Raw genomic sequence first — 24,865 nt, forward strand, 5'->3', positions numbered from 1 at the left:
ATTACATTTAATTTGGCTGGTGCTTTTATCCAAAGCGACTTACAATAAGTGCAAAAACCATAGTGATTGAAACTCTGAATAACAAGAAGAGAATATAGTCACTTCAAGCATGTCATAACATTGTAAGTGCTGATGAATTAGTTTCAAGTACCAAGCTAACTCTTTAAAGTGCTTTTATTGATTGTTTGTTTTGTTACAATAATTAAAATGCCAAGAAACAGATGCGTTTTCAGTTTTCGACAGAATGCAGTGTTTCTGCTGTCTTGATGTCAATTGGGGAACTCATTCCACCATTTGGGAGCCAGGGTACTAAACATAATGTGTTTTTGAGGGGTACCAGGGTCAAACTCGCAGAGATGGAGTAGCAAGCCGATTGGCTGACGCTGAGCGAAGTGCATGTGCTGGAGTGCATGGTTTAACCAAGGCCTGGATGTAGGAAGGGGCTGATCCCTTCACAGCTCGGTAGGCCAGTACCAGTGTCTTGAAGCGGATTCTGGCAGCCACTGTCAGCCAGTGAAGGAAGCAAAGGAGAGGCGTAGTAGGGGTGAACTTATGGAAGTTGAAGTCGGGGAAACAACAGAGCTGCCAATATTGATGGAAAGATCATGGATAGGAGAGTCCTTACCTGATAAAGAGCAGTTTAGGTTGAGCTTCAGGTGGTGTGCAGACAACGACTGAGAGATGTCAGCCAGACAATCAGAGATGCGTGTGACCACCCTGGTTTCAGATTGGGGAAAAGACAGAATCAGTTATGAAATATGATATTAAATAATTTAAATGATATCCCACACTTGTATTTGGAGAAATATACTTTGATATCAAGTGTGCCTGCTGATCAAGCGTAGCAGTTGTAACATAATAGCATTTTAAAGGTTTATAGCGCAATATGCACAACATAACTATCAAACACGACATACAATAGAAGGAAGGTTTGTATTACCCAAATCTAAATCACATATGGGACAGAAAACAGTCATGTACAGAGCCATGATCAGCTGGAACTCTTTACCGGTTCACATTATTCAGGAAAATTCTCAAGTACATTTCAAAAGGTTGCTAAAAATATTTAAGTATTATAAAGTAAATTTGAACTGTGCCTGTGGCTATGTATGCATATATTATTATGTACACTTATTTGTATTTACTTTTGTTTGGCCTTAGGATGGCGATAATTGGATGACCATTTTAGTTTTCACTTCATACAGCACTGTACATTGCATGAAATGATGAGCTGTTTTGTTTTGTTTTAATTTTGTTGTATGTATGTTTATGTATGTTTTGAGTGTGTGAGGACACCAGGAAGAATAGCCAATGCTCATGCTAGTGCTAATGGGGATCCTAATAAAGACAAACAAATAAATAATCCTATTTTGTGTCATTTAAAATGTGACTTGCATCACAAAGTACTCGCCTTCATGTTGTCAATTAATGCAGGAGCCATAAAGTAAAACTTAAGAAACTGCATGAATGCATTGGCAGCTTTAACATCTTGTGTAGCCCACATCATGTTCTTTTTGTTTTTGCGGAAACATAATGCTGACTCCTTGTTGTTGAGTAGATATGTGTTTATGCAGTTTTTAATAACTTTTAGTAATCTATTGAGAAATATCAGAAGTGCCTCTTTGAAATGTTATCTATAAGGATTCAGTTGTAGATTCTTAAAAAGAATAACTTTTTGAAGTGGAGGCTTATTGTGGATTGATCAAAGAAATAACGCATATTGTAATGTATTCATATCTTTCAAATATATTACACTAACAATTATAAATCTACTAATCATGAAACGTTATGGAGTTCACTTGTTGTATTGCATCTTAACAGCAGTGGTGGAAAGTAACTGGAGTACAATTCTGAGGTATTTCCATTATTTACTTTATACTCTGTACTCCACTACATAGCTTTTTAAAACAGTACATTTATTTGATAGCTTTAGTTACTTGGTTTTATTATTAATTATAAAAAAAGTATCCAAATGTTTATAATGTATTATAACTACCAGCCATGTTAAATTATTCAAAAGAGCGCCACCTTTACCAGTATCGACATTAAAGTAATGCACATATATTGCATCATTAATTATAATATTATAATATAATAACGTAATGAGTAGTTTCACTTTTTGCAGGACTTTTAGCCTACAAAGTATGTTGAATTACTTTTACTTAAGTGAAAGCTAAGTAGTTCTTCCCCCTCAGCTCAGTAGACTACGGGAATGTTTAACCATGCGACCGTAACATAAAAAGAAGATTTCTACATGTATCATAAAATGTTGTTTCTTTAAATTGAAATGATCTGCATTGAAACGCCAGCTCGCATGGTGTCACTGCTTGTGCAAATGAACGACTGTCGGTTGAACGTTACTCTACGTCAGTAGTTTAGTGGTATTTCGCGACAGGGTGCACTCGAGCTTTAGGGCGATGGCTTCAAATATTTGACTCCTTCACCATCCTTTTTCGAAAATTTGAGTATTTGTTATTATTTTTCTAAATGTCTGCTACTGTGTAGACTGACTTTTTCTTTCTAAGCTACGTTTTGTTTTAATGCAATATGGCAGGAAGAGGAGGACGCAGAGCATGGTTTGAGCGCCTGGTCAAGCTCTTTGTTGGTTTGATTCTTACTTTCATTCATTTTAGTTCAGCTCAGCTACGATACTCCGTTTCCGAAGAGCTTACAGTGGGTGCTGTTGTTGGGAATATCGCTAAAGATTTGGGGCTGGATATCAGTGCTTTGAATGCTAGAGGATTTCGCATCGTTTCTGGATCGACCGACCCCCTGTTTCAACTGAACAACAATGGCATTTTACACGTAATCCGGAAAATTGATAGAGAAGAAGTGTGCGAGCGGATCAGCACCTGCGTTATCAACATAAAGACTGTGTTGGAGAATCCGTTAGAGGTGCATTACGTCGCCATTGAGGTTTTGGATGTAAATGACCACTCTCCCATCTTTTCTGAAAACGAGACGCAATTAGAGATATCAGAATCTGCTTTACCCGGTGCACGGTTTCAACTACAAGGCGCGCAAGATCCAGACAGCGACATGTTTTCTATCCAACAGTATAAGCTCAGTCAAAATGAGCATTTTCGCTTGGAGGTTAAAGATAGAGGAGAAGATGGGAAAATTCCTGTTCTCTATTTGCACAAATCGTTAGATAAAGAAACTGCAAGAAGTCATAGATTACTGCTGACAGCAGTTGATGGAGGAAAGCCCGCTAAATCAGGAAATATGAGAATTATCGTTCATGTTTTAGATGTAAATGACAATATGCCCGTTTTTGCCAAAGACTCATATGCAGCCGTGCTAAGTGAAAATGCACCTATTGGCACAACTATCATGCAAGTGAATGCTACCGATTTAGATGATGGTTTAAATGGAGAGGTGGTTTATTCGTTTGGAAAAAATGTGAATAACAAATTACGTAAACTTTTTGAAGTTGATGCTAACACTGGTGAAATAATTGTTAAAGGACCTATAGATTATGAAGCAAAAGACAGGTATGAAATTGATATTAAAGCTTCAGATAAAGGACCAGTCTCCCTAGAAACAGAGAAAAGTGTTATAATAACTATTGTGGACTTGAATGACAACGCACCTGAGATTGAGGTGACCTCCTTTTCAAATGCAATTCCTGAAGACTCCAAACCTGGAACGACAGTAGCTTTGATAAGTGTCAATGATAATGATTCTGGTTTAAATGGAAAGGTTATCTGCTATATAAGTGAGGATGTACCTTTTACATTAACACCATCTTTACAAGAGAATATGTTTTCTATAGTCACCAAATCTATGCTGGATAGAGAGCATCAGTCCAAGTATGATGTAACAATAATTGCTAAAGATGCCGGTGAACCACCTTTGTCCTCTCATAGGTCGATAAGTGTGACTGTATCAGATGTTAATGATAACAGTCCAGAGTTTTCAACAAATCCATATATATTTTATGTTATTGAGAACAATGTTGCAGGAGCCTCTTTATTTTCAGTGAGTGCTCATGATTGTGATGAGGGTGATAATGCTGTCATATCATATAACATAGTTAGATATGGGAATGAACACAAAAAAGTGACCTCATTTTTGAATATCAACTCTGAAACTGGAGATATTTTGGCACTAAAAAGCTTTGACTTTGAGACTCTGAAAATGTTCCAGTTCCAAGTTGTCGCCACAGATTCTGGAACTCCGTCACTAAGCAGCAACGTCACAGTGCACGTGTTCATTCTGGATCAGAACGACAACGCTCCAGTCATCCTGTATCCGGTCAGCTCTAACGGTTCTGCTGAAGGTGTGGAGGAGATTCCCCGCAATGTGAACGCAGGACACTTGGTGACTAAAGTCAGAGCCTATGACGCTGATATAGGATATAACGGCTGGTTACTGTACTCACTGCAGGAAGTTACTGCCCACAGTCTCTTTGGTTTGGACCGCTATACAGGACAGATCAGAACACTTCGCTCATTCACAGAGACGGACGAGGCTGAGCATAAACTGCTCATACTGGTGAAAGACAATGGCAACGTTTCCCTGTCAGCAACAGCTACTGCGGTTGTTAAACTTGTGGAGCCCAGAGAGGCTTTTGCTGCTGCTGATGTTAAAAGTGCAACAAAGGATGATGAGGATAATAATGTGACTTTTTACCTGATGATAACTTTGGGCTCAGTCTCAACACTTTTTCTCATCAGTATCATTGTTCTGATTGCAATGCAGTGCTCTAAATCCACAGACTATACTTCTAAATATCTACAAGAGACTAACTATGATGGGACACTGTGTCACAGCATCCAGTACAGATCTGGAGACAAGCGGTACATGTTAGTTGGACCCAGAATGAGTATAGGATCTACTATAGTCCCGGGCAGCCATGCCAACACACTGGTGCTCCCCGACAGGAGGGGAACATCTACAGAGGTAAGACCAAAGATATTTTAAGTAAAGTTATTATTTTCCTGTATATTATAGTAACATTTTCTTCATAGAAGTCGTGGCGTTGTTGTGAAATAGTGGTCAAAGCAGTTATTACAAAAAGAAGATATTCCTGCAAAAGTAAAGCACTCTTTTTTGTGACTCTGAAGACACGGTTGCTTTCTTGAACAAGAGAACAAAATCTTTCCCGTCTTCCTTTCCTCCTTAACAAAATGAATACCTCTCAACGGTTTTGTTGTGTCTGTTCAATTTTTCATTACATCACACTTCTTCAGAACTTTGCTGTGAATTGACCAACTTAGACCCATCATAATTTGAGCTGTCATTTGTCCGTTTCAGGCCGCGTGTAGTTGTGTAATAATAGGTCATAAACTGGCCATGAAGCAGAGAAGCATTGTTTCATTGAGGTAGTGGTTTAACCTGGTGAAAAAGGGAAAGGTTCATTTAAAAAAGGGAAGTTTCAAATTGTTCCAGTAACTACTGGGCCTTTGTGTTAACTTTCATTTGCAATCATAATATGGTTAAAGTCATACATGATGTATCTCTAATCCCTCAATTGAGAAATACACTATTCAGCCACATACATTTTTCAGGAGGGGTAAAGAAATGATGTCTGATTCCACATAAATATATGTTTTTGTTGACTAACTAGTTACTGGAGGTCTGTGCTGGCGGATGTAGTGTAGGTGATTCAATGGTCCATGAATGGCTGCAGCTAAGACAGCCAGAGGGGGAGAGAGGGAGCCTGCAGCTGGTGTGTGGTGAATCACAATGTACAGCCTGTCAGGTGGGGCGTGCTCACTTTGCTTCAGCAGGGATCTTCAATCCTACAGTACTCCAAGTATAGACATATATATATATATATATATGTTGAAATAATATGAATCTGATTGGCTTGTTGTGCTTTGGTCTTAAAGAATACAAGGCAGTGATGTATAAGTGTGTGCACCGTTCATATTATACACATCAGCTTCACCCTTTGTCTGACAAAAAAATAGGTCATATTTCACCACACGTGTGTAGGTCTGCATGCTCGGCTTCTGGGCTGATTATATGCCGAACACAGTGCGTTGCCCATAGCAACACATGAGGAGATCCACCTCTACTGGTTTCCACAGAGTAGCATGCGCTCAGTGGTCTTAGCAACAGCAGCAAAAGAGGATGAGGGAGGGAGGGAGGGAAAGAGAGAGCAGTAGAGGTGGGGGAGGGGAAGTGGCTTTTCTACGGCTAATCTATAGACATCTCACAATATTTAATGAAAATGGGTTTATTTAGATAGAAACACATGGATTATAACAGTTAAATCTCCATTGTAAATCACGCAACAGATGGGAAAGATATCGAAGCAATAGGGAAGGCGGGAATAGTTGAGCTTCTAATTAGATATTTTATAGTAAGAAGATAATCTGTTCTCTCAACAACTGGGTCAACCTTAGTTTTCCTACATAGAAAATGACTGTACGAAGAACAATTCAATTAACAAATCAAAGTTGGCTCTGTTGAAAGCTACTGGAATATTTTGACACCCTTTGACATAAAGATGAAAGTGGACTATGAATGCAGGAAAGGAGAGGATGCATTCAGATTGAGTGTAAGGCAGCAGTCGGCTGGAGTAGAGCGTAAACACACTTCTGCTGCATGTGTGGCAGTGTGCATATTTTGTGTGCCCATGTGTGTGTGTGAGATAAAACTGTGTGTTTTGCAAAATAGCGGCAGTGCTAAGCTGTGCCTGGACAGCAGATGCCCCGAAAAGATTGATTGAATTGTAATTAAACATGAGTGCATTCCATTGCACCTAAAAAGTACAGGGTGATGTCAGTGGAGGACATTGGTGAGCTCTGGTTAAACTGTGAGTAGAACAATGTCCTACTGAATTATGTATCACTGCAATGTTGTTACTTTATCATGGCATTTTGGAGGAGAATGGATGATTTACAACCAGGGTCACGAGTTGCATTCAGATACAAGCACATGTGCTGCGCTTTAGTCTGATAAATCAACACATGCATATCGTTGTTTGCCCAGTTGACAACGTGCAGATCCGCACAAGTGTCAAGCAAGCGGCTCCATTTTAAAATGTACTTCTGATGTTTGTAATTTCTGAACCTGATATAAAACATTTAAGCAGACTAAACTGAAAAGAGCATTTATCTCAAGTAATATATTCATCCTAGTACAACGCCATCATTGTATATTCCTACTATTTTTACTCTGCATGCTCTCTTTGGCGGGGGTGTGGCTGCTTGCTCCAGTGCCTTTGTCAGTGTGCTCGGCTGGCTTTGAAGATCTGTGCAATTGTGTTTGCATGCTGAGTGTCTGCACTGAAAATCATTCACAGTGCAATGAACCTTGTGTTATGTGTGTCTGTGTATGTTGTCTTTGTTAAGTGATTGAGAACATTTCGCTCATATTCAGTGTCAGAGGGAGAGAGCAAGAAAACCAGCTAAATGTTAGAGGAGAGAGGACGCAGCTGTTACAAATTGTATACTGTAATGTCAACAACTTGACATCTGCATTAACCTGGATTATATGTAAACTTTCCAAATGTGTTGACTTCGATTCTAGAACTATTTCTACTTTTCATTTATTTGTCTTTCTTTCTCTCCCCTACAAACATAATTTAGGCTTTCTTTGGTTAGAAACTGCAATATGAATGTCCCTCTCTGAGAGATCTTGCATTGTAGTACACACTGTTCTATTGTGCCTCTATCTATGTTCTGTTTTAGGCAGAAGCTTTTCCTTTTTTCGTTTCTTTAGCTTCCCTCTATGTCTCCTCACTATTTCTCTCCTCCTTCTTTACCCTCCATGTTAATATCACCCTCAGTTTTTGCCCCTCCCCCCTCCCACTCTTGGCCTAATTTTCTCACTTTTATATCTCTGTCCTTCGTTTACTCTTTCACATATGCTATCCTTTCATGTCCCCTTATCGTTTTTTGTCTTTTTCTTCCTGTCTCTCCCCTCTCTGGTTCTGCCACATGCTTTCTAGCTCTATGTTGCTGTGCCTCATGCCTGTAGGGTAGTGGCTGTGGATGCTGCATGCTGTTGTGTGTCAGTAGGGCATATTCTCTCTTATTGCTCCAGCTTTGTTGAAGGATGGCACAACTCACATTGAGGTCAGCAGCAGTGATGGTAATCAAATATATATACACACATACACACACACACACACACACACACACACACACACACACACACACAGACACACACAGACACACACACACACACACACACACACACACACACACACACACACACACACACACACACACACACACACACACACACACACACACACACACACACAGACCCACACACACACAGACACACACAGACACACACACACACACACACACACACACACACACACACACACACACACACACACACACACACACACACACACACACACACACACACACACACACACACACACACACACACACAGACACACACAGACACACACACACACACACACACACACACACACACACTCACACACACACACACACACACACACACACACACACACACACACACACACACACACACACACACACACACACACAGTAGTGCACAGCAAAAACATGCTACTATCGTTATGTTCACAGTTCACACGTGTACGCTTGTGCTCAGAGACACATGCACACAACAACACATCACACTTACTCACAAATGCCTAATCCACTTTATTGAAGGGCGCTTTCACAGAAGAAAGGGGGCTGGGAGAAAATAGAGCACAAGCAGAGCATGCTCCCTTGGTGATATAGTGACTCGCAGAGAGAAAGAAACACGCATCCACTGTGAGACATTTACCATGTTAAAATCAGATGCCCTGCCTGGTCTGAAGATGTTTCTTAGGATACCATAGCTCTATCATTTTAGTCATTATTCTGAATGATGTTTTAAAAAGGGGAAGATGTACCAAAAAGCATCTTTCTCAACACATTGTAACCATCACAGACCAAACTGTCCCCATAAACACAAGACAAAGTACAAAGCTCCCACGTTAAATAATGCTACCAGACCCATGTCACACTAACTGATGTTCAATACTGCAGTAACTATATGCTGTCTGTATACTACATTCAATTAATGCATGGTTAAAGATGCTAGTTTGAACTATGTTATTAAGTAGCACCTTTCTCCCTACTGTTGTATTTTGCAAACTTCTAGTCACCGACCTCTCATTGTGTGAAATTTCACACAAATGTGTAATTGTCCACATACATGTCGTTCATGTGCAAACGGGGAGAGAAGTAAAGGAAATCTATAGACTACACCTTTTAGATATACATGTAAGTAAACATTTTTAAAGCAAATACATTTTGTTTAAGTCATCCTAAAGAACAAAACATAAAAAACAAAATTGAAAGGAAAATTACAGCAGACTAGGCTAAAAATAAAAGTGTTGAGGTGGTCTGGTCTTTTTGTCCTTTGTTATTCACTAATATTAACACCCAGGTAACCATACTGCGTTAACTCAGAGTGCTGGTAAGAATGGCTGTGAGTATTGTGACCAGAGCGTTATTTTTTACAATTTAAGATGAAGAGGCTCTTCAGATGGAAAAAGGGAGATGGTATATCAAGTTTGGTTGTTGACTTTTATAATGGCATTATGTTGACAAGTTCAATAAATACCTGCTGTTTTAGATAAGCGGCATATTGTCCAGATTCTGCTGAACATTTTGTTATCTGGACTGATACTGTGCCTGATTGTGTGTGTGTGTCTGTGTCAGCTTTTCTACTTTGCAGACCTTTCAGGTGAATCAGGAGGTTGTTAATGTGAATGTCAGCAAGCAGGCACTGCAGCAGCGCAGCTTATAGTATTTAGTCAATAAAGTGTTTGTACATCACGGTGTGGTGCTGTGCTTTGAAGGCAGAGTTGCAGAGAATGGTAGGGCAAAGTAAAACCTCTCTTTCTATATGAAGTTAAACTGTAAACTACTATTTCTTTGTGTTAAAAAAATATGTATTCTGGGCCTTGAACTTTAAGTCTGATTTATCCACATCTTCAAATCCTGTGCCTTTCTGTGAATTGATGCCAGTTTTATCTGTAATGCACTGCATGCAGATCTAGTCCTTTTTGCCTCTGGATTAAAAGGGCAATATCAGAGTCAGAAAGCAAAACATGTCTTTTTGGGCTGATGGAACAACTGTGGGCCAAGACTCCCTGGCAATGCTCCTTTTACTCTTGTCATTAGAACATGCCATGTGTGGCCCAGGCTAGTCCCTGAAGTATATGGGTCAAACAGCCTCTTTCATCCTGACACATGCATTTCATTTTTTTTAACTTATTTTGTGTCTGTGTCTATCTATTTGCATGATAGCAAAATGTAAGGACACAAATAGTATATATTTGTAATTATTCTTCTGTCTCACTCCTATTTCTTTCAAGCCTGATCTCGTGTGGGAATAGGGCTGACCCCTTTCTCCTCTCCACCACTCGGTTATATAAACCCTCAGTTTCATTACGTCTCAGTGCATTGACTCATGGCGTGGTGAGTCTTTTAGGTGGGACCTTGACACTCTCACTTTAGAATCACTTCACTGCAGCCAAATCAAGGCTTTTCTAACTTTTCTAAGGGTGCTAACAACATCTTCCTATATCAGCAATCATATGTATCTCTAATAATTAGAACCAAGGTGCGCTCACTTTTTTCAAGTTTCATTTTAAATGCCAGATGACATGAGCTTAGCTCAAGGTGCTGCGTTATGCCAATCTACTCACTTGTTTTATTTTTGAATGAACACATCTCTTAATAATGTAGTCATTTACCAGAAATAATATTAATACAATGAAAGCTTATAGAAACAGGTAAGCCTAGCTATACATGTCTGTATGATGTAATAACCAGTGCTTGATAGTTAGGCCTGTGCAAAGATTAAATGTTTTTTTTTGTCTTTTTTTTTTTTTTGAATCAACAGAGATCAGAACAGATGTAGGTCTGCACTTGTTTGGCATCGGTGCTCATACAGCCACAACATCTGCTGCTGTGCTTAGGTCATCAGCGCTTGCCTGGAGGATTGAACAGAGTGAGCAGCCATTGCAAGGCTGCAAGCAAGACAGACTGCTATTAAGTGGAAAACAAGTGAGGACCCAGTTGTTTGAAAATCCCCTTAAAGGTCACACTGATGAGAACCTAAAAGCATCCTAAGTCCTGAGATCTAGATTTATGCAGGGGATTGTGATCTCTGATTGATAACATCTATTAATGGGTGAGGGAAATCCAGATCAGCAGTTTAGACATTGGATGCAGTCTACGTAAGAGGATTGTCTTCTTACAGCAGTATCCTGCACCGCTCACTGTGGAGTAGAGGGGGTATAAGGCCACAGTTGCCATACATATGTCTGCTTAAATACCGTATGTTGTATTTATTTCCGGCAATGCATGGATGGGATCAGATGTTAGCTGTTAAATGTATCCAGTCTCTAACGGCAGGCCTCCTCATCCCCCGGTGACCTTTTACCCCCAGACTAATGCCCGTATTAAGCATCTTGTGTAATTTCCTCACCTTGTTTTAAGCTCAATTGTATTTCTCTGAAAGTTGCACGTTTCTGTTTATAAATCTTAATAGTGTTTGTTTAGTTACAAGTCTTTTTAAAAAAAACAATAATGTCTGAAAACTGCTGAACAACTTGATATTTATTTCCAAGTATGTTGAATTAGTTGTATACGTGTTCATCAAGTGGCCTGGTTTTGTAGTATGATTAATAAACCATGAAAACATTGTCAGCGTTGTATTCACAAAAATATAAATGTGTTGATCTGTGGTCTTGATTGTTCTAGTATGTTTCAATAGTTGTATATAGAGAGATCTGGTCTGAGCATAACTTGCCTATGAGAGCTAACACTGATATGTATTTCATGTAAAGAGCACATTGCTTATGTAGGTTCAACATAACTGAACATGTGGGGGTTTCAGCAATTGCATGACCCTGTAGCAAGATTGTACAACAAGGCAGTTTAATAAAAGCAATGATATGCATTTAAAATGAAATGCAGAAGCATAAATATGTGGTCAGTATTGTATTTATATAAGTCACAGTGTGTGTTCAAGTGATATTGATACTGTTATGTAAAGGGAAGCCTGTTTTTAACACAAACTAAAGCTATAGCCTGAAATGTCTTATCTGTTTTCTCCTTATTTAAAAAAATGGTCTGAACATCATTTGGCTCCTTCTGGTCATATTTTTGAGTGAGCACCAATGAGCTGTTATGTACAGTGGGTGAGTCATCTCATCCCACATGTAGCTTTTCATTTTGTGAAGTTGGTCTGCTGTGTTTATTTTTAAAATGAACCATCTGCCATGCAAACATGAAATCAGGAATTTTGGCAGTTAGTGTCATTGCTAAAATGCTGTCATGATATTAGGGAGATTTGTTTCTGTGATGCCCTGGAGCCACACAGACTTGCGTTCTGTACGAGGATGTTTACACGTGTGCCGATAGCTAAGTGTTCTTCCACGTTTCCCGCCATCTTATCTAGTGGGTGTGTAGAGTATGAAATACAATGAGACATGGGTGTGGAAGATGTGTGTTAGTGCTGTAAGCCTGACTCATATCCCACTCTCTCCTCCCTCCGTCTTCCTCTGCCTTTGTTCCCATTATCACTTCCACACTCTCATCCAGTCTAGTGTGCAGTCCTTCTCATCTTCACCTTTAATTAACTCCTTTTCATTTGCTGGTTTCTTTTTATTTTCATATATCTTCTTCAAGCTCATTTTTACACAAAGAATATTTCTCAGATTTTCTCCATCCCTCCCCTCCTCCACCCTGATCTCCTCCAGCTGGTACTCTCTCTTATGCCCCCTCCTGTCTCTTCACGTAATAACATTTTTGATAGAAAATGTCTGACGTCTTGTGGAGGCTGTGTTACTCTACCCCACGTTCTCTCTGACATCTCTTTTTCATCTAGGTCTTTAAGTCTTAGTTTGGTTACTAATTGCTATTGGAAAACAGCATTGTCCGTTATTCTTTATTCCATCATGCTTCCTCCTTTCTCATCTCTCTTTCTGACCACAGAGACAGCCTCTCCTCTCACACAACCCCCTCTCTCAGTAGAAACTGGAGCTATGGGTAGAGATGAATATGTCAGAGCACCTTTCTCTCTCTCAACCTTGAAACTTCAAACAAAAGTCGAGGGAATGGCCAAAACTAAAATATCTGGCTCATCACAGCCTCAGGCCTAGAGCAAAAGATGAAGGTGAATCTATTCCCTCTAATTGTAAGTGTGTGTGTCCTGTATTAATATTGTTTTTTAACTGAATTGACAGAACAATTGTGAAGGGCTACTTCATTATGCAGCGTGAGAACTGTCAGAGATACTGAAAGCCATGGCTTTATCAAAGATATTCAATGATGTTATGAAAATAGGCTTTTAATAATAATAATAATAGATTACATTTGTATTGCGCCTTTCAAGAGACCCAAGGCCGCTTTACATGGTGAACAAACAAACAAACAAAAGGGGCAAATAATAATGTAATAAATAGCAGTAGGAGTGGAAGCAGGGGGACTGTGATGGGTTAGAGGTCAAAGGCCATGGTGAACAGGTGAGTTTTTAATGATGACTTGAAGATATCCAGGGAAGCAGCATTGCGGATCTCTGCAGGAAGTGCATTCCAGATGGGGGGGGGGGGGCGCAACACTGAACTCCCGGCCACCAAGAGTTCTGAGGCGAAAGCGGGGGATGGAGAGCAGGCCTGTGTCTGAGGACCTCAGACTCCGAGAAGGGGTTTAGGGATGGAGGAGGTCCGATAAGTACAGGGGGGCGAGGGCATGGAGAGACTTGTAAGTGAGCAGGAGTGTTTTGTACTGAATCCGGGACTTGACCGGCAGCCAGTGAAGGTGGATGAGGGTGGGGGTGAGGTGTTGCCAGGGCTTGGTGCGGGTGAGAAGCCTGGCGGCAGAGTTCTGGACGTATTGGAGCCAGGGCTTTGTTAGGAACCCCGGACAGGACTCCATTGAAATGGTCGAGGCGGGAGGTGATGGAAGCGTGTATTAAATGTTTTTGAGGTGGTAGAAAGCCGATTTGGTGACAGATTTGGTGCCTGGAAGGAGAGGGTGGCGTCCAGGATGACTTCAACTGGTCTATTGTTTTTTAGTACCACAGGTTTCAATATTGCCTCTCAACTTTTCTTTTATTCTAACCTATGCTCTATGCACTGAGCAATTAAGGTCATTTTGCACCATATGTACTATATGATATATGTTTTTGTGTATGAGTCTTTATTGAGGGTGTGCATTTCATCAGGTCTCATTGAAAGATAAGGCTCTACTCCTGGATCCTGGTGTGCAGCCTTGTGCCTAATGTATAGGTTTGGTGTGTGTGTATGAGAGAGTTGCACTACCAGTCAAGTGACAATTACACATTATTTTTTATACAGTACCAGTTATAGAGTAAATATAGTTAGAATTGATATATAATTAGTGCTTTTGGGGGATTTGAGTAAAATCATATAGCCTTATATATAACGTATATGTAGGCTAATCTGATTTAAGGTCGTCTCCAAATGTCAGGGTATGATGTTTTTTGTTGAACTACAAATAACACTTGTTTATTTCAGATGATGACATTTTGGTCTTACAATTGCATTTGATACTCTTAGACTGTATTTAACCGCCCATAATAGTTTCATACTTGCAGAGTCAGGGTATTAGAGGATGAGAACATGCTTAATTGCATACTTAGTTTTGCAGATTTGTAAATGAAGGTGTCATTACGTTGTGTTTTTAGTTGCAATCAAGTGTTTGTGTCTCTGAGTCTTTGTCGCTCATCTCATTAAGCTTTTAACTATCAGTCCAGGTCTCAGTGGCTCTAAGGTACATTTTGGTTGTGTTTAGCTGTTACAAGATATATCGATAAGAAACACTTTTAAAGAAAATGTAAAGTTCCACACCTGACACTGACACCTGACAGATGATCTATGCATCACATTCCAGATAATGAAGGGAGAATCTCTTTAACGTGAGTAGAGGAGCCAAACAAGAGAAGATAGAGACATCAAAGGGCGTTAAAAAAAGAAAGAAAACCAAAACAACAAGGAGTTTGGTCTGCTTGTTTACAGACTACAGGAAATGGGGTCTTTGCAATAAGACTAGATCATAATTGTTCCCTAAGCCCTTGTTTACTCCCTTATGTTCAACTTAATCCTGATTCACTTTGCTTTGTCCTATAACTGTGAACTAGAGAAATAAAATGAACTGGTAGTGTTTCTTATGAAGCAAATATGTGAAAGAAAATAAGAAAAAGAAAGAAGAATACTCAGTGAGCAGTAAAACTGAAATATGTTGCGATCCAGCCCTGCAGTACATATCACTAGAACATTATATCTCCATAGCTGTATGGTTAATAACTAAAACATGATCAGTGTTTCTTCAGGTGTTACAAATATGAAATTCCTGTCGAAGCCTTCTTCTATTCTGCTGCTGCTGCTGTCAGTATCCCCACTTGCCCTGGATTAAGGCCTCTGCAAAGTGTGTACAGTAATAATTCTATGTTACTCCTCTAATGCGATTAAGTGGAATCATCTTAATGATGCCATGAGGAGAAGCTTTGACAGGACAACAGAGAGAAAGCTAGGATGACACTCACCTTTAAATCTCAGACTTATGTGCAGACTGCTTATTATTTATTTTTCGTTCTGCTATTGTTATTCTGTATAACCGTTGGCCTGATTGAGGTGATACTAACCTTAATGTCTCTGCATGTCGGAAGCCTTGCCAGCATTTGTAACACACACATATTTAAGCTAAATTGCACACTCATGGTGCACTTAACATATTAACCACATACTAAAAAGCTTCTGTTGCTACACATGCTAGTGGGATGTCCATGTAGGTGTTTAAGTTTTGATGCTGATGAGAGTGGAAGATTGTGTTTGCTATTCTCGGAGACCGGCAGCAACAGAGCCCAGGCTTAAATCTTAAATGATTGGTAGGCGAGTCATTATTTTTATAAATAGTTCTCTTTCTGCGGGAAGTGGAGCAACCTCACAAAGCCATTTCAGCTGTTTCCATCAGATTCTCCGCAGGCCAGCACTCTCCTCTATTATTCAGACCTTTTTTTTTTTTAAAGAAATGGGCCAAGCCCTAGCGCATCAGGCCTGCACCTGCATTGCACTTCACATGCAGCACTGCCTGCTGCGTATACTGCATAACTGATAAGAAACTAAAAATAGACATTACACAATGCTACATCAATACATGTAGGTGTAGTTTGCTAATGTATGCGAAATATAAGTGTGTGTGTGTGTGTGTGTGTGTGTGTGTGTGTGTGTGTGTGTGTGCGCGTGTGTGTGTGTGTGTGTGTGTGTGTGTGTGTGTGTGTGTGTGTGTGTGTGTGTGTGTGTGTGTGTGTGTGTGTGTGTGTGTGTGTGTGTGTGTGTGTGTGTGTGTGTGTGTGTGTGTGTGTGTGTGTGTATACACTAAGCTTTATAGTTGCAGTTGTGTAATTGCTCGTAATATGTGAATGATATAAAATATAGAGCTCTCTATAAAGGTTATTCTGCATCGTCTTCAGTTGTGGGTGATGGATTTATCTCTCGGTTATTCCCTTTTTGTTTTGATATGTATCAGGCTGGGTGGGAATGTGCAGGAATTGTTAGGAACATCCACATCTCCATCCACATCTAAGAAGGAGGACATTTTAATTTCCGCAGGCAGAGGAAATGTGTGGCAGACACCAAGGCTGCTAGTATCTCACTACCCCAAATATAATGTTTTGGAGTATGTGAGCATGCTAATCTGATATGAGGTTATGAGCAGTGCCTGCCTCTAACATCAGTCTGTCTGTGGAAACTGCTAAAAAAGAGCGGGGTAAAAAAGCCCCCCCTTGTGGCGAAAAGTATAAATGACATGCCTTTTTCTTTTGTCCCTTATGTTTGTCTGTGTGTCAATACATTCAATTATTTAGCATGATGCCACTCTGTATGGGGCAGTCTATTGACTGGTATTGTTATTGAGTTTTCTGTGTTAGTATTGATCCACAGAAAGCTGATCCTGTCCCATTTTTCGTGCTGATTAAAGCCAACACAACCTATTCTCTCCCCCTCAGTGAACAGTTTGATCGTCAAATCTAGGTTATCCATGCCTGACTATGAAGCTAGATTTATTCTTAATCCCATGAAAAAAATTGTTTGGTTCAACCTGTCTCTGTGCTTGACTGGGAATAAGAGATTGAGATAGAAAGAGAGAGAATAGAAGAGAAAGAGAGTAGGGGACCTTATATTAAATGTTTGTAACAATATGGAACATGTATGCACTTTAGACAAATGTAACGCGTATATTTGGTTATGATTAGCTCAAAGTATATACCCTGTCCTTGGCGTATGTGCTCACAAAGATGGGTGCGGTGTAGGGGGTGCAGGGAGGGGCGCTGACGGCTGCATCTGCGTCACCATGGATACAATAGGGGGGGTAGTGAATCTATTATGGGTACACCCTGTGAAAGCAGAGATCCATCAGACACTGCCTTTGTCTCCAGGCACAATGTTGAGCCAATCAGAGTGTCCATTACAGTCACATGGATTCTAGCTGACCAATCAGATTCCCATGCTAGCTTTGCTGCTTCCAAAGCCTGTTTTACATCCTGTTTTATTGACATTTTTGATTAATGGTCTACTGTTGCAAAGTAAACCTTGAAAGTACCCCTGATTCTACATGCTTTTAGCTACATTTGATGATTTTAAAATAAATATATATGAGATACATTTGGACATTTTAAGTTATGTACAATTCATGGACACATAGTTTCTCTTTTTGTTTATCTCTTTTACCATCACCATGTCACACTCACACCTCTTGTATACACAGAAATATATGAACACCACACAAACCTCCTTCCTGCAGTTAAACTCTATATAGAAGCTTTCCATGAATGACTACATTCATTGTTATAAGTTTATTAACTCACCCTGTCTGTTGACTTTGTGTAACAACTGAAATTGTAATAGCAGGATTTTAAAATGATGTTAACATATTATTTCTAATTCAACGTTTATATTGTGGAAACACATTGAGGCAATAACCTCATTTTCAATAAAGCTGAAATCATTTTTAATCCAAGACCCAAAAGAGCACAACAAAATGTAAACTCTAAGACGAAATGGAGGTAATAAATAAAACAAAAAAGGTAAATAATTACATAAATGAATAAACATATTGTAAGCAATGGCTACCGTTTGAAAGAGAGGCAACAAAACAACATACGTTGTAACAGTCCATCAACTTGTGAAGAAACAAACAAAGGGTTGTTTAGAAAATGTATAAGCAATATTAGGCCTGTGTGCCGAGTGAAAATTTAAATATCTCCTTCATTAAGCGGTGACAGCTCATCAAATAGAACCTCAACAACACGCTGTTTCTCGTCTGTTATTTTACAGTAGAGTAACTCATTATGTGATTTGTGGGCATTGTGCCATTACTTTCCAAATGAGTGAACACTATGTTGGTGTGCCTCAAGTTTTATCTCTAGGGTATGTGCACGTGTGTGTGTGTTTGGGCAAGCTCCATATTGCTGTGTCCTGGTTTTCATTTTGTTCCGGCTCATGTTTCCCTGGACCCGCCCCTGTCCTACTTACTCCAGAAACCAGTGCAGTTGCAGATTTGGAAGTAAATGATTAAGTGATAGTTGGATTAAATACTAGGAGAGATTTATCGTCCCCAACCTCCCTTTCTCTCTCCCTTTCTCTCTCTGTCTTTGTATCATTGCTGATGTTCAGGTGTTAACCTCTGGCATCTGGTCACGTATAGCTGTTGGTGTGCATGCCAGTGTGAGTCTAGTGGTCTAGTAGAGTACTATTTGTGTGGGGTTCATACAAAGTCATAAAAAAGCACATTTCTAAAATCAAATGTTGCATGAGTCGTATCGTATCACAGCTGTTTATTAGAGAGTCACAAGAAATAATGCCCCTTTTAAATAAGGCTCTGCACAAAGGAAAAGCAAAACAAAGATTACATCTAGACAAAAAGCATGATAGATAACTGGAGGGTTAGTACTGAGTGAAACAGAAACATGCACAGGGAGTAGGTTGCCCCCTTGTGCCGTGATGAGCTCTGCTCCACACAGAAATAGCTAAATGACATCAGTGCCTCGTCACACAAAGCAGGATGTACTGTAGTGTGCAGACTGTAGGAGTGGGGGTGGTCCCCAGAGCCCTGGACCAGAGAGGGTACAGTGGGTTGGGCTTGGCTGGATGCAAAGGTCAGGCTCTCTGTGGGGCTGTGGGGGTGGAACGAGAAGCCGGCGCTGCTGCTAAAGTGAATATGTCATATAGTGAATATGCTGCTGCAGTGCTACATTATCAATGCATGAGCAGCACAACTGCAACTATGGACAGCCTGGTATTAGGTGTTTTTGAGAGTGTGTGTGTGTGTGTGTGTGTGTGTGTGTGTGTGTGTGTGTGTGTGTGTGTGTGTGTGTGTGTGTGTGTGTGTGTGTGTGTGTGTGTGTGTGTGTGTGTGTGTGTGTGTGTGTGTGTGTGTGTGTGTGTGTGTCACAGTGTGTTCTTGTTCGTTCAGTGCGATGAAAGGGCTATGTGAAAGCATACAGTAGAGTAGCAGAGACACATTTAGAAGTGGGTAGAAAATCCAGTTGTGTGTTCATTTTTATACTATTGCACTCGTAGAAAAAATAGACCAATAGGTTTCTGGATTTATAAGGGTGTATGTTTGTGCACCATGTCTGTGCCTGAGATGGTGTGGAGACAAGAGAGCTGTGCAGAAGGAGAGAGGAAAGGGGGGGGGGACCTGCCTTGGAGCATGTTCAACACCCTTCCCCCATCTACTCACACACAGATGAACCGTACAGTACATGCCCTTATAAGACACATTTACTCACAAGCACACACACAGCTAATAGCTATAAAAGGTCCATCATTACATTATTCTTATTGAGGAGAAATAAAAGCTTATTTGGTTGCTATGTGTAGAGGTAGCCCTTTAATAATGCAGTGAACACGCCTTAAAAAGTGCTGTTGACTGCTTCCGCCTCTGCCACCCCCTCCCCTCTCCTTCCACTTCCTCTGCCCCTTTGATCACACTGCTCATGGTGCAGCCTATACTGTTCCTCCTTTTAACTTAATCACGTGATGAGGGAACTACAGACAGAGAAGCAGGTTAAAAGGCACACATGTATTTACCCACTAGGTTTATTATGCACATTTCCCTGGGTTCAGGGAGTGAGTACTGTGTGTTTTTCAAAACCCCCATTTATTCATTATTAATTATTCAGCAAATGATCATATCCTCAGGAAATATGACTATCATCAATGAATACAGAGTTCATTGATGAAATCTCAAGTATTGTCCTCATTTTCAATTCAAACGTAATGATATTAGTTTCTGCATTGGTGCATACATTTAATTGCCCTCTCTGCATGCTTCCCAGAGGAGCTGGAAGAGGAGGAGATGTGTTCAGCCTCTTTTTATGTCTCCATGACAGAATCAAAGTTTCCTCCACATTGCCTACAGAGCATGCTCAGTAACAGGCCCTGACTTTGCTGGATTCAGAACTATATTTTATATTACAATACTTTGTGTTGGCAATGCAAGACTAAGTTCATTTTATACACTTGTATAGTTGTTGTTATATCTTGGTATGACTGATTGTAGTACATGTGTTTCAGGACCTACGTAAATGGCTATTTCCATGTAACCTACAAAACAAAGTCAGTACCTGCAAGCCACAGAGCAAAATATGTGGTAAAACAAATACAAATTATCTTTATAGTGCTGAGTAATCTGCAGTATTGGTCGCCCATGTGTGTCATGTTGCTTGTTTGAGCAAAAATAATCCATACTAAAGTCCTTTAAGGCCAGTGCAGTATAGACAGTAACCTACAAATAAACTATGAATCATTGCATTTCATCATGGGAAGTCTGGGTCTGATGGGCCAGGTGATGTGTGTGTGTGTGTGTGTGTGTGTGTGTGTGTGTGTGTGTGTGTGTGTGTGTGTGTGTGTGTGTGTGTGTGTGTGTGTGTGTGTGTGTGTGTGTGTGTGTGTGTGTGTGTGTGTGTGTGTGTGTGTGTGTGTGTGTGTGTGTGTGTGTGTGTGTGTGTGTGTGTGTGTGTGGGTGCGTGCGTGCGTGCGTGCGTGCGTGCGTGCGTGCGTGCGTGCGTGCGTGCGTGCGTGTGTGTGTGTGTATAAACAAGTAACCGAGATGTTCATTTTACTCAGTATCCCTGTATATCGTACATACTATTTTCTGCGTCCTACATTAGGAGAATTGAGCACAGGTTATGCATTGTGAGCTATTATTATCATTGGATTTTGGAGTTTACGGATGACTGCAGCTCAGTGCGTGATGGTTATTAATATTTGCAAATCAAATCATGTTTCGTACAGAATGGAAATAGGACAGGAGTTTCTGAAGCCAGGGCTTAATCCTGGGATTACAAACGAGAGAACGTTCATAAACTCATGACTACTGTCTCTGTGCAAATACGGAGGAACGGTAAAATACACTAAAGCTCAAGGATGTTTATGCAGCGCAACAATAGGGTCCAATTATGTTTATGTATTACCCTAAAGGCTGAAAAATAAAATAAAAAAGGAAAAAAGAGAGAAATGAAAGCAGTGGGAGGAAAATGTATTATTATTTTAAAATGTTTTGGCTACTGTTCAGCTTCCTGTTGCAGTTGTTTTAATACAATGTGTTTTCTTCCAGGAATTAATTCATACAAATATGTGTTCATACAACATACAGTAATAACAAAAAGAAAGTCAGAAATGCAGGATACATGTAACATTTACTGACAAAGTCCCCAGATAGCATATATATATATGAATAAATATATGAGAGAGAGAGAGAGAGAGAGTTTAAATAATTGCTCTTGGGTGTGTTGTCCGTGGTGCTGAAATTATATTTTTAGAAAATGATTGAGCAGCACATATGATAATCAATATTTCATGGCGTGAGGTAAATTCTGCTTAGGAGGAGACAACATTACATTTTCACTCACATCTAGATGTTTTCTATTTCGCCACATAGCGCCGCTGTTGATCCATCAAGAGACAGCACTCGGTTCTTACAGACCTAGGCCCCTCCCGTTTGCAGGCGATTGGACCCAGTCTACAGTCTTTGTTATAAAGGCAGGACGGTGGAAAACAGCAGAATTATATTCAAAGCTCACTTTGTTGATATCTTCCTTACGGTTTGAAATATCTGAGCCTTATTTGATGTAGTATTTATGATTTTTTTTTTACATTGAACAGAAACATGTCTTTGCCTCGTGGATGGAGCTATTTGGGAATATTTCTAGGAGTCTTTCTACTGGATTGTCACTGGGAAACTGTGTCGGGGCAGCTCTCCTATTCAGTCTCAGAGGAGGTGAACCCGGGGACTCCTGTTGGAAATATCGCAAAGGACCTAAACCTTAAATCACAGGACTTGGAATCACGCATGTTTCAAATTGTTACCGGATCAAAGAGAAAATTATTCGAGGTAAATCTAAAGACTGGTGTACTATATGTCAGTGAGAGAATAGACAGAGAGGAGCTTTGCGCAGAGGAACTGAAATGCTCAGTCAGTGAAGAGGCTGTCATTAATAACCCGTTGAAGCTTTACCGTATCGATGTAGATATTTTAGATATTAATGACAATGCTCCATTTTTTACGACCAATTTGCAAAATATGTACATCGCAGAGAGCTCTTTACCAGGAGTGAAATTTGCATTATCTCAAGCAACTGATGTAGATGTGGGGAGAAATGGAGTCAGTACTTACAAATTAAGCCAAAATGAGCATTTCTCTTTGGCACTGCACAAAGAAGGGGACAGTGTGTCTGCCGAGTTAGTTTTGCAGAAAGCTTTAGACCGAGAGAAGCAACCTGTGATCACAATGACACTGACCGCGGTAGATGGAGGAAATCCTCCAAAATCAGGCACCTCACAAATCGTTGTTCATGTTTTAGACAATAACGATAACCTTCCAATATTCAGCCAGACGTTGTATAAGACTGAAGTCCCAGAAAACACGCCTCTCGGTACAATAGTAATCACTGTGAACGCGACCGATGCAGATGATGGCCTGAACAGTGACATTGTATATTCACTAAGAAGCAAAGATCAAGATCACGTACTTGATATGTTTGAAATTGATAGTCAGACGGGTGTTATTAAGGTAAAAGGTCATATTGACTTTGAAGAAAAAAAAGCTTTTGAGATACGTGTAGAAGCCAGTGATAAAGGGCAGCCTCCAATGTCCACTCACTGTAAAGTGCTCGTAGAGGTGATGGACGTAAACGATAATGCTCCTGAGATCACCGTGACGTCACTACACACCACAGTGAAAGAGGACGCTGAGGTAGGCACTGTAGTTGCTCTAGTGTCAGTCCTCGATAAGGATGGTGGGAAAAACGGTGATGTGAACATTCTAATTAAAAACGAGATCCCACTTAAACTTGAAACAAACTACAAGAATTATTATTCTTTGTTAGTTGACGGGCCCCTGGACAGAGAGAGAGTCTCTATCTACAATGTAACCATAGTAGCCACCGATAAAGGAACCCCATCACTCTCCAGCACGAGCATACTTTCTATACACGTGTCTGATGTAAATGATAATGCACCGCTGTTCCCAGAGCCGCTAATTAATGTCTATGTGAAGGAAAACAGTGCAGTGGGAGGAGTCATTAAAACAGTGACTGCAACTGATGCTGACGTTGACCAAAACAGACAGGTTAGCTATTCTCTTTTACATCGTAGTAATCCGTTGTCCTCGATGGTGAACATAAACTCAGAGACTGGAGATATAGTCAGCCTGCAGTCTTTTAACTATGAGGAGTTAAACACGTTTCAGTTTAAAGTCCAGGCCACAGACTCTGGTGTTCCTCCTCTCAGCAGCAACGTGACTGTGAACGTTTTAATTCTGGATGAAAATGACAATAATCCAACAGTCCTCGCGCCCTATTCTGAGCATGGCTCCGTTAACAGTGAGAGCATCCCCTATTCTGCTGAGGCGGGATACTTTGTGGCAAAGATCAGGGCTGTAGACGCAGACTCTGGATACAATGCGCTGCTTTCGTATCACCTCTCTGAGCCCAAAGGAAACAACCTCTTCCGGATTGGAGCCAGTAGCGGAGAAGTCAGGACTAAGAGGAGAATGAGTGACAATGACCTGAAAACTCACCCCTTGGTGGTGTTGGTTTCTGATAACGGAGAACCCTCCCTGTCAGCTACTGTCTCTATTGATGTGGTGGTGGTTGAAAGCACAGCTGACATCCAAACCCAGTTCAGACATGTGCCCATAAAGGAGGAGAGCTTCTCTGATTTGAACCTGTATCTGCTGATCGCCATTGTGTCGGTGTCGGTGATCTTTCTGCTGAGCCTCATCAGTTTAATAGCTGTTAAATGCCACAGGACAGACGGCAGTTTCAGCCGGTACAGCGCCCCAATGATCACCACCCACCCTGACGGGAGCTGGTCTTACTCTAAATCTACTCAGCAGTACGACGTGTGTTTCAGCTCAGACACAATGAAGAGTGACGTAGTGGTTTTCCCCGGCCCGTTTCCGCCTGTAGATGGTGAACTGATCAGTATTAACGGAGGAGACACTTTTACCAGAACTCAGACTTTACCCAACAATGACAAGGTAAGAAAAATACGAAAAAGTAACAAGTTTCATTGTATGTGCTATTTAATTATACAGGTGTACCGCTGAAAGGGAACATGTTCCTCCGTGCTCCTCTTTACTTATACATGACATGCAAATTATTTCGGATAACTTTCAACATTGTTATTTATAACAGTTTTTTTGTATGTGTTTTTTTCGAATCATGGGCTAAGGTACTGTGGAAGTAACAACATACTTCCGAGAGCACTGCAGTACTTCTATTTCGTTGTCCATGGTGCTGAAATGAGCGCCACCGTTTAGAGAGAATATTTGACGAGAGCATAAAAAAATACAATTATGTAACAATGCAAAATAATGATTCATGATGA

At 40.4% G+C, this 24,865-nt stretch overlaps 2 protein-coding genes across 20 annotated transcripts in view; both read left to right on the forward strand.

Annotated features, from left to right (window-relative positions):
• The window catches only part of LOC307031523 (protocadherin alpha-8-like), a 96,091-nt gene extending 85,127 nt beyond the window's left edge, over window positions 1–10,964 (forward strand). Inside the window, exon 2 of one of the 6 annotated variants that reach the window (XM_079668713.1) lies at window positions 10,846–10,952. In XM_079668713.1, coding sequence (XP_079524839.1) covers window positions 10,846–10,863 — 18 coding nt within the window. In that variant the 3' untranslated portion in view covers window positions 10,864–10,952. Of the gene's footprint in view, window positions 1–10,845 lie in introns of all 6 variants that reach the window. The other 5 variants (XM_079668715.1, XM_079668714.1, XM_079668711.1 and 2 more) reach the window with 5 other exon arrangements.
• The window catches only part of LOC307031494 (protocadherin alpha-C2-like), a gene marked incomplete at its 5' end in the record, with an annotated part of 199,614 nt that overhangs the window by 42,495 nt on the left and 132,254 nt on the right, over window positions 1–24,865 (forward strand). Inside the window, one exon of one of the 14 annotated variants that reach the window (XM_079668638.1) lies at window positions 10,846–10,958. The exons of 10 other annotated variants lie outside the window; for them this stretch is intronic. In XM_079668638.1, coding sequence (XP_079524764.1) covers window positions 10,846–10,863 — 18 coding nt within the window. In that variant the 3' untranslated portion in view covers window positions 10,864–10,958. Of the gene's footprint in view, window positions 1–2,256; window positions 6,068–10,845; window positions 10,959–13,674; window positions 24,516–24,865 lie in introns of those variants that run through there. 3 more of the 14 variants (XM_079668637.1, XM_079668630.1, XM_079668632.1) reach the window with 3 other exon arrangements.

The sequence above is a fragment of the Notothenia rossii genome, assembly GCF_949606895.1.
Source record: "Notothenia rossii genome assembly, chromosome: 3".
Classification (NCBI taxonomy): Eukaryota; Metazoa; Chordata; class Actinopteri; order Perciformes; family Nototheniidae; genus Notothenia; species Notothenia rossii.